The 12,698-nt window shown below is 37.5% G+C and overlaps 1 protein-coding gene and 1 long non-coding RNA gene across 5 annotated transcripts in view; both read left to right on the forward strand.

Moving 5' to 3' along the window:
* The window catches only part of LOC107587247 (cytoplasmic polyadenylation element-binding protein 4-like), a 27,283-nt gene extending 20,132 nt beyond the window's left edge, over window positions 1-7,151 (forward strand). For 2 of the 4 annotated variants that reach the window (XM_016274960.1, XM_016274961.1), the window contains exons 5-11: window positions 1,813-1,836; window positions 4,168-4,338; window positions 4,472-4,561; window positions 5,312-5,430; window positions 5,632-5,746; window positions 6,246-6,427; window positions 6,880-7,151. In XM_016274960.1, the coding sequence (XP_016130446.1) occupies window positions 1,813-1,836; window positions 4,168-4,338; window positions 4,472-4,561; window positions 5,312-5,430; window positions 5,632-5,746; window positions 6,246-6,427; window positions 6,880-7,107 (929 nt within the window). In that variant the 3' untranslated portion in view covers window positions 7,108-7,151. The remainder of the gene's footprint in view (window positions 1-1,812; window positions 1,837-4,167; window positions 4,339-4,471; window positions 4,562-5,311; window positions 5,431-5,631; window positions 5,747-6,245; window positions 6,428-6,879) is intronic. The other 2 variants (XM_016274962.1, XM_016274963.1) reach the window with 1 other exon arrangement.
* Window positions 7,152-9,494: 2,343 nt separating this feature from the next.
* LOC107587248 (uncharacterized) lies at window positions 9,495-10,129 on the forward strand. Its single transcript, XR_001609454.1, has 2 exons — window positions 9,495-9,569; window positions 9,695-10,129. It is a non-coding gene; the product is annotated as an uncharacterized lncRNA (long non-coding RNA).
* The last annotated feature ends 2,569 nt before the right edge of the window (window positions 10,130-12,698 follow it).

Here is a 12,698-nt window from a genome sequence, read left to right on the forward strand (position 1 = left end):
TGAAGTGTTCTGGAACAGTGTTGTAAATACAACTTAACCACTGATTTCTAGTCGTGTCAAAGTATTTTTGCTTTCACAACGAAACACACAGCGTCACACATGGCGGGCTTGCGGCAACCACATGTGACGACCCCGGCCTGGACTCTGCTTCGTCCACGGTGAAAGCCGATCCAACGATCCACAGCGCGAAGTTGATGTTTTTCCTCAGCGACTAACACTGATCAGCTCTAGGCATGAAGAAGCGGATATCATCCTCTTTTGGAAGGCCAAACAAAGTAGTTTCGCTTTCACAACGAAACACACAGCTCATGGTGGAGGTGGCAACAATACTACAGCGAGAATAAAAGTTATGCCGCCTTTCTTTGCGTGAACATTTGGGCGGCGTTATGCAAATCTTCCCACATCGTGACGTAGACATGTGGGGGCGTGTTAGAACGAGCCGTTTTAGGTAGGCGTGGTTGACTCTTAACTTTTATAAAGAATATCTCTTTGGATTTTAGACTTTAGTCTTTGCAACTTTACAGATCTTCTTTATGCACCAAGAGCTTGTAACAAAAAGAGAAAGGAAAAATGTTTCCTTTCAAAGAGAAAGGAAAAATTTAAATCGCATCATATGACCGCTGTAAGGGTTTTTCCCATTATATAAATATTAGTTTTAGTATAACATTATAATACCATTCATATTTGTACTTTTTTATAATTTAAAGAAGAAACCAATCCGATGTATAGTTGACATTTGAGGCTTAATACTATAGAAAAGCACAAAGTTTTTCAGTTAGTGTTTTCAGCTAGTTTATTTTCATATAAAAATACGGCATGCAGTTGCATCAAACAATGGTATAAACATCATTCAATGTAAATTGTGATAATCGTAATAATCACAATTACAATTTCAAGGGAATAATCGACAATTATGATTTTTGTCATAATCGTGCAGCTCTACCCTTATGACTGGTTTTGTGGTCCATGGTCACATATGAGATGAAATTTCAGTTACATAGCCATGAATTGTTTAATGTATGAAGTAAAATGCAGATAAAATGTAAATAAATAATCAAAGCATGTTTTCCAAGCTTTCTTTTTATTTTAATGAAACTAAAGGTTGAATATTGTTTAAATATTATGTTATATTTTCATGTACCAATATAACGTGTATATTATATAGTAATAAACAGCACTTTTTATCTTCAAAATAGGGTATTTCAAAAAAACATAAAATGCCACACTGAGCTTTGTTTAATTTAAACCGATAGCTTGAACGGTTTAATTCACCAAATTTAGCGGCATTTTTTTCCTCCTTGTGTTTAAATCAGAAATGCTATTACACATGCTAATGATTACTTTTTATCATTATAGCAGTGAAAAATATATTTTTTAAATTGTAGTTTGTGAGGTATCATGTTTCCAGTGAGTAGACATTTGATAATCGGCAAGGGTTGTTAATGAATGTGCTCAGAATTAAAACACGTTTGGACAGGTAGGTTGAATCACACAAGAAAATAATTAAAATACAAGAAGAAATACAAGCCAAGAAACTCTGTTTAGTTGCACAGTTTAGTTTGAGCCTCGTTAAAATTGTTTGAGCACTTGGCCAACAAACCCAGGTAATTAACTTCTTGCAAGATTTTAATTAGAATCATACGGCTCTGAAATGCCACATACTTTCAACACATTTGTTTAAAATGTAAAATTGCAGTCAGGTTTGGCATAAAAAGCTTAGTTCCACTATTCATTTATATAGTTTAGTCAGAGAATTCACATTTTCATTGGGGATGTGTTACTTTACTTGTGATCATCTTATTTTACATGCAGCAAGGAATTATGGGAGGCGACGAGGTAAAGAAAACTTCTAACAAATCCAAATGAAAAAAAATGAAAGACTTTCAAACTATCATAATGATGGGTAGAATAATCCAGCATCTGCATGATATGTTTTGGGGCATTGTTAATTGTTTGCATGTACACAAGCAGCCTTCATTTCCATTTGTGTATGGATTGTGCGCCTCTTTCCTGCTGTACTCCAGAGATTTTTATTTATTTATTTTTTTTGGTGAAGAGTGAATTCGATTGGGGTTTTTCTGTGGTTAGGGCAACCCCACACACACACACAGGCCACAGTTGTGACTAACTCCCTTACATAAAGTCTTGTAAAGCAGCTCAGGCCTGTGTTCTGTCACGTCAGGAGGAAATTTGCTGGAGTGGCTTGAGCCAGAGAACTAATACTATATCCGCCAGTCCTCGTCCTATGTTATTACTGAAGCTTTAGTGCAAAGCTACATGGCCATGTGCTGGACATTAACTCTTTAACGGATATTTTGACAAAATATTCTCTTATATAACCTAATTGTAGAAATGAGTTTTATAGGCACAGATGCGAAGGAGAGTGCCTTAAACCCCACAAAACGTCAGTTTTCACAAAAATAATAAGCAGCCCGGCTGTTTTCAGCATTGAATAATAATCAGAAATGTTTTAGAGCACAAAAATCTGCATATAAAATGATTTCTGAAAGATAATGTGACACTGAAGACTCGTAACCTTCAAAATTCAGATTTGAATCAATCAATTGAATCAATTTGAATAAATAACATTAACAGTATTAAAATAGAAAAGTTACTTTAAATTAGGGATGCACGATATATCGGCCACCATATCGGTATCGGCCCATATCGGCTCATTTTTTCTGTTATCGGTATCGGCCTGATAAGAAAATTTGGCCGATATCTTAAAGCCGATAAATAATGCATTATTTCCTTCAGAGACACTTCAGATGCGCGCTGTTCGTTTGCAGCCTTTTGTGCAATTGTACATTGTAATATTGTGTTTATTTGATGTATATCTGATTTATCTCATATAGAATGCGATTGGTTAAGTTAAAAGAGCGCTTCAGTTTACCAGTGATCATCTTTAGCTCAGCACACGCAGCCCAAACAGCAGTGCACAACATTAATAACTATGATTGGGAATGTCGTGTATATAACATTCTAATGAGAACATTATTATAATAAAACGTTGTGAATTCTTTGGGTTTAGTTGCCGTGTTTCAGCGCGTTGTTATGGGAAGAGCGCATCCACAACAGGATCACACATTCTGACTATAGCACGCAATAACTGCGTCATTTTGTACATATATAAGTTGTAATATTATGTTTATGTTGTATTAATATTAATCTCAGGATGCATTTCCTTGAGTTAAATAAGCTGCCAGCAAAACGCTTCAGTTTACCATGTTCATTCAGCTCTTCAGCTTCAGCACGCGCAGCTCAACGGCTGCTATTTAAAACAGTGGTATTAATTTGTTACTTTTTCAAAATCATTGATATATTATTAATAACAACAACCACTTGTATTTTTCTCTTATTATTTTCATCAACAATATGGTTTAGTAATTAAAATCATTTAATTATTGTCCGTGCAGAGGCTATTCCGTTTTATTGATCTATGGCGCATTCATTTTGATTCTTTACATGTGTAATGATGTCCAGTGACTTGTTTGCATTATTTCTGCATTATTTTATTTATTTGTAAGACTTTTTTTATGACTAAATTTGGTAATGGGAGAGTAAAAATATTTTTAAAACGTACACCGTTCAAACTAGGCTGCTTATGTTGAAGTGTTTGGGATGTGGCTTTTAATGATGAGACCTTTTTTGTAATCAGGCTCTCAAAAAGTATATAACAATTTGGATATAGATTTATCGGCCAACATATCGGTTATCGGCTTTCAAAAATAAAGAATAATCGGTTATCGGTATCGGCCAAAATTTTCATATCGGTGCATCCCTACTTTAAATTGTAGTCATTTTCACATTACTGTTTTTACTGAATTTGATCAAATATGCTGCCTTGGTGAGCATACAAGATTTCTTTCAAAAACCCAAACATTTGAGCGTTTAACACAACTGTCTGAATATAATATAAAAATGACCTGCTTTATCGTTGGACCAAAACTGTGGGCTATAATTTGTTTTATACCACAGAAGTCGTAATTCAGAAATCCCTATGCTTTCGAAATTGCACAACCCAAGATAATGCAATTGTCTGTCTTAGTATTTCTTGGGCTCTGAATAATCCGTCAGTGTAATTGATTTCACTCTGTGGGGTAGGAATGTAGCTTAAACACCGAGAAAGGCACAGATAATAATTCCTGCCTTCTCCCCCTTCTTCAGGACACTCATCCCTGTTCCCGATGGAAGATGGCTTCCCAGACGAGGAGAGAGGCGATCAGAGCCTGCCTGGCCTTGGTTCCTCCCACTGCTTCCCTCACCAGAACGGAGAGAGGGTGGAGCGCTATTCTCGCAAAGTCTTTGTGGGTGGCCTCCCCCCTGATATAGACGAAGGTATTACACACGTTTAGGGTGACCTCTGCACTGCTGCTTATAAAAACAAAACCAGGTTTCAAGGTTCATTGTTGGCTTTGGAACTGTTTCCACGATAGCTACTTACTCTTATCTGAAATGTTATCTTGCCTAGATGAGATAACAGCTAGTTTTCGCCGCTTCGGGCACCTGTTTGTGGACTGGCCTCACAAAGCAGAGAGCAAGTCATACTTCCCCCCGAAAGGTGAGCTAAGAGTTTAGAGTATTAGTTTAAGGCCATTTTTAAACAGTAATTTTCATAATAGGCACATACTAATATTTTAATTGTGGCTGGCTTGATCACCATGACAGCACTTGAGTACTCCATTAAAGGGATAGTTGACCCAAAAATGTAAATTCTGTCATCATTTACTCACCCTCATATCCTTCCAAACCTATAAGACTTTTGTTCATCTTCAAAAAAACAAGTGAAGAAGGAAACCTGAGAGATTTTGTAAAAATAATCCATATGTATCGACCGGTGAAGTCTTCTGATGAGACACCATCACTTTATATTGGTTATGCTTGAACAGTGAATGAATTAGATGTAAATAAAAGCCTAAATTAAATTTGTTCAGCATATAAAACAATCTCTGGCTCTTTTAAGTTTTTTCATAGTTTTGTGATGTTTTTGTGAACTTTTTGAAGCTTGAAAGTTTTGGTGGAGTGGACTTTCAATGGGACGGAAATCTCTTACGTGTCATTAAATACATTTTTATTTGTGTTTTGAAGATGAATGGAAGGGTTGTGGGTTTGGAATGACTTTAAGGGTGAGCAAATGATTTAAAGAATTTTCATTTTTGGGAGAACTATCCCTTAAAGTTGGTACTGACGATTAGGTTTAAAGACAGGAGTTGTGTTGGTAATGTGCATTTTCTATTTATTATTTTAATGTAAAATGTAGTACTTCTGCCAGTCCCACTGCTTACTAACTTAAAAATTCTCTTTTCCAAAGGTTACGCTTTCCTCTTGTTTCAAGATGAGAGCTCTGTTCAAGCCCTTATCGATGCCTGCATTGAGGAGGACGGAAAGCTCTATTTATGTGTTTCCAGCCCCACCATTAAAGACAAACCTGTAAGGATGAATTACACTACTGCACCTCAGTTTTTATAGTGAATTTCTTTTTTTGTCTTAAACGGCTGCATTTTCAAATTAAACATTATTTTGTCCTTATTTGTTCTGTGAAGACCTGCTATTGTTTTATTTGTCAGTGAATTTGAAAACTCTGTTGTGGATTATTTTTTCATTTATTGTTGACGTGTGGCTTTGTAACAGGTCCAGATTCGCCCTTGGAATCTTAATGATAGTGATTTTGTGATGGATGGATCACAGCCCCTGGACCCGAGGAAGACCATTTTTGTGGGTGGGGTGCCACGCCCACTTCGTGCAGGTATGGAGTTTTTTTTTTTCTGTGTGAAATTAAATATGTGATCACATACAAACTGTTTTAGAGTAGCCAGGGTTTAATTTATGCCAGAACAAGTCAATCCAGCTGCCATGGAATTGCATTCAGCTACTATTTTAGTGGCTCCCCTAATCACAGAGGATGGAATCTTCCTTGCTGGCAAAAAATCTTTTTGTACCTTAATGAGTAGTTATTAGGAGACCAATAAGCAACTTTGTTGTAACATATTAAGAAGCACTGCTCTTTGAGTAACTTTGTTAACAGCTTGTAGTATAGCTGCTTGATCGGAAGAGCAGTGAAACTGTAGCTTGCTAATAGTTTGTAGCTTTACAGACTATTTTCAAAGTAGCTTTTCAAGGCAAAACTTCTCAAATATATTGGGAGTTGCCATTTTATTTTAGTTTGAAAGCGGTAGAAAGAATGATGCAGTCTAATTTGTATGTTTTTAAACCTTTAAGCATTAAATATGTTATCTTTCTGACAGTGGAGCTGGCGATGATCATGGACAGGCTGTATGGTGGCGTGTGCTACGCAGGCATCGACACAGACCCAGAGCTGAAGTACCCCAAGGGAGCAGGGCGGGTCGCCTTCTCTAATCAGCAGAGCTACATTGCTGCTATCAGTGCTCGTTTTGTACAACTGCAGCATGGAGAAATCGATAAACGGGTCAGTGCTGACTTCCACAAAAAATGCATAAGCACACTCCCAATGTTTTCCCCTAATTCTCATATCTATCTATCTATCTGTCTGTCTGTGAAGTATTTATACATTGTGTTAGTATTTGCTGTATTGCCATTTTTAGCAATATCTATTTTTTTTGTTACAAAACAAAATATATGGTTGTTCAATCAGTTGAAGAAAAGATTTACCCAAACAATACAGAACAAAGAAATAGAACAAAAAGAGGCAAATAGGGGGAAAAACTCACTAGAAAAACTCATTTAATTTTAAAATATTAAATCTAATATATTTGCTGTTTTACTTTATAACTGTCATGACAGTTCATATTGCGAATAATAGGAATTACTGACAACTTACAAAATTCATGCTCATAAAAAAATTGTCAAAATAATGCAAAATACACACACGTAACAGTCTGCTGATCTTTCTCGGTCCAGGTGGAAGTGAAGCCATACGTCTTGGATGACCAGCTGTGCGATGAATGTCAGGGGACTCGCTGCGGAGGCAAGTTCGCGCCTTTCTTCTGCGCTAACGTGACCTGTCTCCAGTATTACTGTGAATACTGCTGGGCGGCCATCCACTCTCGCGCCGGCCGGGAGTTCCACAAGCCTCTGGTTAAGGAAGGCGGCGACAGACCTCGCCACATCTCCTTCCGCTGGAACTAAAGCTGGTAGGCCAGGAGAAGACAGGGAGAAAGAGAGGAGGGGGAGAGCAGCCGGCGGGGAGTCCCACAAGCCTCTGGTTAAGGAAGGCGGCGACAGACCTCGCCACATCTCCTTCCGCTGGAACTAAAGCTGGTAGGCCAGGAGAAGACAGGGAGAAAGAGAGGAGGGGGAGAGCAGGCTAGGAGGAGTCGTGAAATCATCATCTAAATAAATGCACTTTTCTGTTGCTGGTTCCTTTTTAGTTTAATTTTAAAAAGACAGACAAAAAAATATGATTTTAATTTGTCATTTAATATATAAAAAAAAAAAAATGGATGTGTATCCAAAAAAAGATTCAGGAAGAAAAAGAAAATGTCTAATCCATCTCTATTTTTTTATAACTCCATTATATTTCATTTTCAAGTGCACAGAGATGTGAATATATTGAGTATTAGTATAATTTGTCAGTAAGTATCTGCATGACTTTAGAATTGGCTTTTTGTTAACATTGCGATTGGAAGTATTACGTCCTATTTTAATTTAATCGAAAAGGCGAAGGAGCAAACGTGAAAAGAAAAGGTGCGGGAAGAGTGCACTTATTTCTTCGCTACCCAGAGTGCAGATGTGTGGTCTAAGATCTCAGTTGTTAACCAAAGCTTGGGATTTGAGAACAGAAGTGAATTCTCTCGACGCTCTGTTTTTACTTTACTTTGTACTTTAAGACCATGCTAATCTTCAATGTTTCTTGATGACAACAACTGATTCCACAACAGCTGTCTGGATTTGATCTCCATTGTGACATGCAAGAAAACTAATACCTCAAGCTTAGCTGCTAGTTTAAGTCGAATATATATATAGTATATATATATTAAAAAAAAATCAAGCTGGTCTCACCCTTTTCCCCAGGACCATATAAAAAGGAAATGACATCAGCAAACGGCACATTGAGAAAATCTGCTCTGTCACTTCCTGATTTGAATTTGAGATTCAGCATCCTAGTGGGGAATGTATGTTTTTAAAGTTGCAGTAGTCTGCCTGCAAGCTGGTTCAAATGCAAGAAACTTGATTTCCTTTCTGGTCCAGCTTAGCAAGAAGCTCGTTCTCTCAGGCTGTTAGCAGCAAGCCTTTTTTAGTTTTAATTTTTGACTCGCAATATGTCTCCTAAGCCTTTCCCCAGCCACCACCCCCAAAGGCCCCCCCCCAACCGAAGCCCAAAAGCCTGAAAAGAGGTGTACGTACAAGCAGAACCACAGTGAAAGCTACTTAGAAGGGAGGAAGTACGATCGAACAATGTACCTCCTGTCCAGCAGCAGCCGTGCCCGCTCAGCCTGAGTGTGAAGCATAACTGAAGGTAGTCCATGCATCTCTCCACTCGCTCGGCCCCTTCCCCCAACGCTCACCTGAAACATAAGAGGTTTTACTTTCAGACATTAGGGAACCAAAGATGGCTGTGTAGTATCTAGCGAATCCATGAACGTTTCCTTTCTTTTGCCCTGCAGATTTAATTTTGCCTGATTTTTTCTGCCCCCAACCCAACCCCAACCGAAGCCCAAAAGCCTGAAAAGAGGTGTACGTACAAGCAGAACCACAGTGAAAGCTACTTAGAAGGGAGGAAGTACGATCGAACAATGTACCTCCTGTCCAGCAGCAGCCGTGCCCGCTCAGCCTGAGTGTGAAGCATAACTGAAGGTAGTCCATGCATCTCTCCACTCGCTCGGCCCCTTCCCCCAACGCTCACCTGAAACATAAGAGGCTTTACTTTCAGACATTAGGGAACCAAAGATGGCTGTGTAGTATCTAGCGAATCCATGAACGTTTCCTTTCTTTTGCCCTGCAGATTTAATTTTGCCTGATTATTTCTGCCCCCAACCCAACCCAGTCCTCATCCCATTCAATATAAAGACCAGATGGGCTCCAGCAAACCAAAGATTGGCCTTGAATCGATCAGCATGCAGTTACAAGTCCTAGTAACACTAGTGAAAACCACTTTTCCGCTTTCCAAAGGTCAACCGAAAGAGACGCATGTAGTTCGGCAGTCGGGTATTGTTGAGGAGTTTACGCCATGCATCAGGATATCCAATTCGGTAGATTTAAGGCATTTAAATCGACTAGCGCAAAAGTCAGGGAGTTAGTGATCAATTAAGACTTGATACACTAGTGAGAAATGTATCCTCGTGTCGGCTTGAGCTGGTGGGTGTGGTGGTTGAACGTTTTTGAAGTTAAACACTTTTTGAAGAATTTGCTGTTAATGAGATGGCAAACACAACAACAAAAAAAAAGAGATTATTTTATACATGGCCTGCTGATTTTTGGTACAGTGTTTTCTAGCTAAATTATTTTGTCACGCACATATAAACATTTATTATGCACTACTTTTCTAAATACTTTTTTTTTCTTTTTTTTCAACAGTCATTCTAGGCACATTTTTCACAAATATGGAAAAACTCCTTTTTGCAATACCTCAATTTTTCACATTGTGAAAGGTAGCTTTTGTACTTTTGTTACTGAGAGATCTGCATATATGGAAATTTTCATTTTAAGAGAAAAAAAAAAGAGTTGCGTGAATTTAATATATATTATTTTCAATTATGCTTTTTATACATTTCAGTGCTGAGGACTCTTTACAACTAAGCACGCACTTGCTTGTGTTGACGCGACAAATCTGCAGAGGAGAGATCAAAGTGTATTGCTTAAGGTCTTGGCTCTTGTACACTAGATTTTAATGGCAGCCCTAGATTCGGAAATGATCTGACAGCAGCATGGTAAGAACACGTTGTCGTTCATGTTAATATTGCGCAAAATGGCTAAAAGATAACCTTGTCTTTTTGGTTTCCTCTCCAAAGCTGGAATATAAACTTCTAATATAAGGAGAATGCTAAATCTGGTTCATGTTTAGGCTGATCCTCGTATCAAAAGAATGGATGTTTGATGTTTAGATATTTTAACATTTGAAAATATATATTCTTGAACTGCCAACTAGTTCCTATTGTAATCCTTAGCATGCATGATGAGAAAAAAAAAAACCGTACATGAATTAGCTATTGAAAATAATTGTTGTGGTTGTGCACCAGATGTTTCTAAACCTTCGTTTAAGGCCACACCCTGCACCCTTCCCATGTTATTCTTCTATGCCTTCCCCATAATCCAATATCAATAGGATTATACACACAAGCGTAAAAAAAAAAGAGAACTCTAAATGTCATTGGATGAATTTGCAGTGCAGGACGAAAGCATCTTCTTTAGAAAAGACTTGAGAACTTCATCCCCACTGTCTGTTTGAAGTAAATGAAAACCCGTTTAGAGGAAGGGGAACTTAAGACTTGAATGTGGTAAATGTTGCAAGTTAACTTGGAGTTGTTATGTGCAATACTTTTTTTGAACTTTTTCCAGATAAAGACTCTTTGCAATGATTTTTTTTTTAAATACACATTTTATAAATGTATATTGCCTTAGAAAACCGGGTGTAGTTCTAAATACACCGGAAGCTATTTATTTTGTTTTTATATCATTAGGTTTTATGTTCTGATTTATTGTTCTCAGTGGCACCACCTGCTGTCTCTGAATGGTTCTATTGGAAATGTAGTTCTTTGTTACTTGATCTTGTAAGCACTTTATCTGGTCTTTGGATTATATTTCTTTGTCTAAGTCGTTTTGTTGTAAATCCATTTTCTTAACACTTCTGTTCATATTCACATAAACCATATTTAAAGCTGCAGTCCGTAACTTTTTTTTTGGTTAAAAATGATCTGAAATCAATATTTGAGAAAGTACATAACCAGCCAGTGTTCAAAAATATCGCCTTACTTTAGCCCGATTCACAACGGTTGGCTTATAATAATGTTTTCTAATTTGAGTGGTACGGGTAGGTTTTCGCGGGAAATTACGTAATTACGTCACGTTTTTACGTCACGTAATTACTATCGCATGTGAGGATCCTGCAGGTGGCGGATCGTTTATAGCCTTTTCTCACAGCAGCTAGAATAATTAAATGTATAATTTTGATGGCGGATTGCAAGCCATAAAGTATTATGTGTTTATGAAACACATGTGAATGAAATTAAATGATATTCCAGTAATAAATGTGCTTCTGATTACAGATAGCCTGGGATTACAAAGATTTGTATTTTAAAGAAAACCAGTTCGAAGGGAGCATAATTTGCTTTTTGGGTTAAAGGAATTTCGGTTACACTTTACTTGAAGGGGTGTGCATAAGACTGACATGACACCTTCATAATCATGACATGACACATGTCATGAATATGAAGGTTTTTTTATGCATGTTTATGACAACTGTCATTAAGTGTCATTCACTCAGTTATGTCATTTTTAATGCAAAGATTACATTGTTTGAGATGTCTTTGTTATGGGCTATGGTTAGGGGTAAGGCTAGGGTTAGGTTAGGTCAAATTAATGTTATATTGGCATTACAAATGACATAACTGAGTGAATGACACTTAATGACAGTTGTCATAAACATGCATAAAACCTCCTTCATATTCATGACATGTGTCATGTCATGATTATGAAGGTGTCATGTCAGTCTTATGCACACCCCTTCAAGTAAAGTGTTACCGGATTTTCTTATCATGAAATTCGAAGAGCATGACAATTAGATTAGACTGTGCAGAAATTGAAATCTACACGCTAACACACACAATACTCTGATGTTGTTAACATTAATCATTTGAGAATAAAGTATAACAACAATAATAATTTGAACGGTTTGATGTGAAATGAGCTAACTGATTTTTAGATTTAATCACCATTGGTAGCGAGATTTGTGGTAATGCTTTTTTCCTCAGTTGGTCTGAACAAATGTGCCAGACTTGTTACTTGTTCAGGTGGCAATATACAGTGAAAATTCTTATTTGGGTCATATTCCAAGACGTAGGCTAGAATCTGTGATTGCGAAGTACAGTAAATATCCACACCGGTGCGGTGACTGACTGCCACACATACTCTTCAGAACATTAGATTAATCCGCGCTGGAGTCAACAGTAAATATCCACACCGGTGCGGTGACTGACTGCCACACAAACTCTTCAGAACATTAGATTAATCTGCGCTGGAGTCACGCCGACTCACAACCCCCGCAAGCTAGATAATTCCACACACAGCTGCAATTCCAGGTTTTCAAACAGAGATGGCGACAAAGAGGCAAAACTTACGGACTGCAGCTTTAACACTCGAGTAGATTTGCCATTTTCAGAGTCGTCTAGATGAGACAAATCAAAGACAAAATCGATTTAACATGGTTAAATCAAAAGCAGATGTCAGATCGGGGAAATATAAATGCTTGATAGCACAATGTTTCAATGCACAAACTCCGATGCCAGCCAACACAACTCTGATTTTATCATTAACCACTAATTCAATTCTGAGCTTCTTTCACCCCATACTCCACAAGAGATAAGCAATTTCTTTGCTTTATAATTTTACAGATTTCATCAACTGTAATAGATCAGTGTGGCACTGTTTCAGTGAATCTTCTTTGTCTAGATTTCACACTGGTCGATGCCATCTTGCTGAGGTAATGTTTAGATTTAATCACCATTGGTAGCGAGATTTGTGGTAATGCTTTTTTCCTCAGTTGGTCTGAACAAATGTGCCAG

Source organism: Sinocyclocheilus grahami, unplaced genomic scaffold (assembly GCF_001515645.1).
Source record: "Sinocyclocheilus grahami isolate Dianchi unplaced genomic scaffold, SAMN03320097.WGS_v1.1 scaffold91.1, whole genome shotgun sequence".
Taxonomy (NCBI): domain Eukaryota; kingdom Metazoa; phylum Chordata; class Actinopteri; order Cypriniformes; family Cyprinidae; genus Sinocyclocheilus; species Sinocyclocheilus grahami.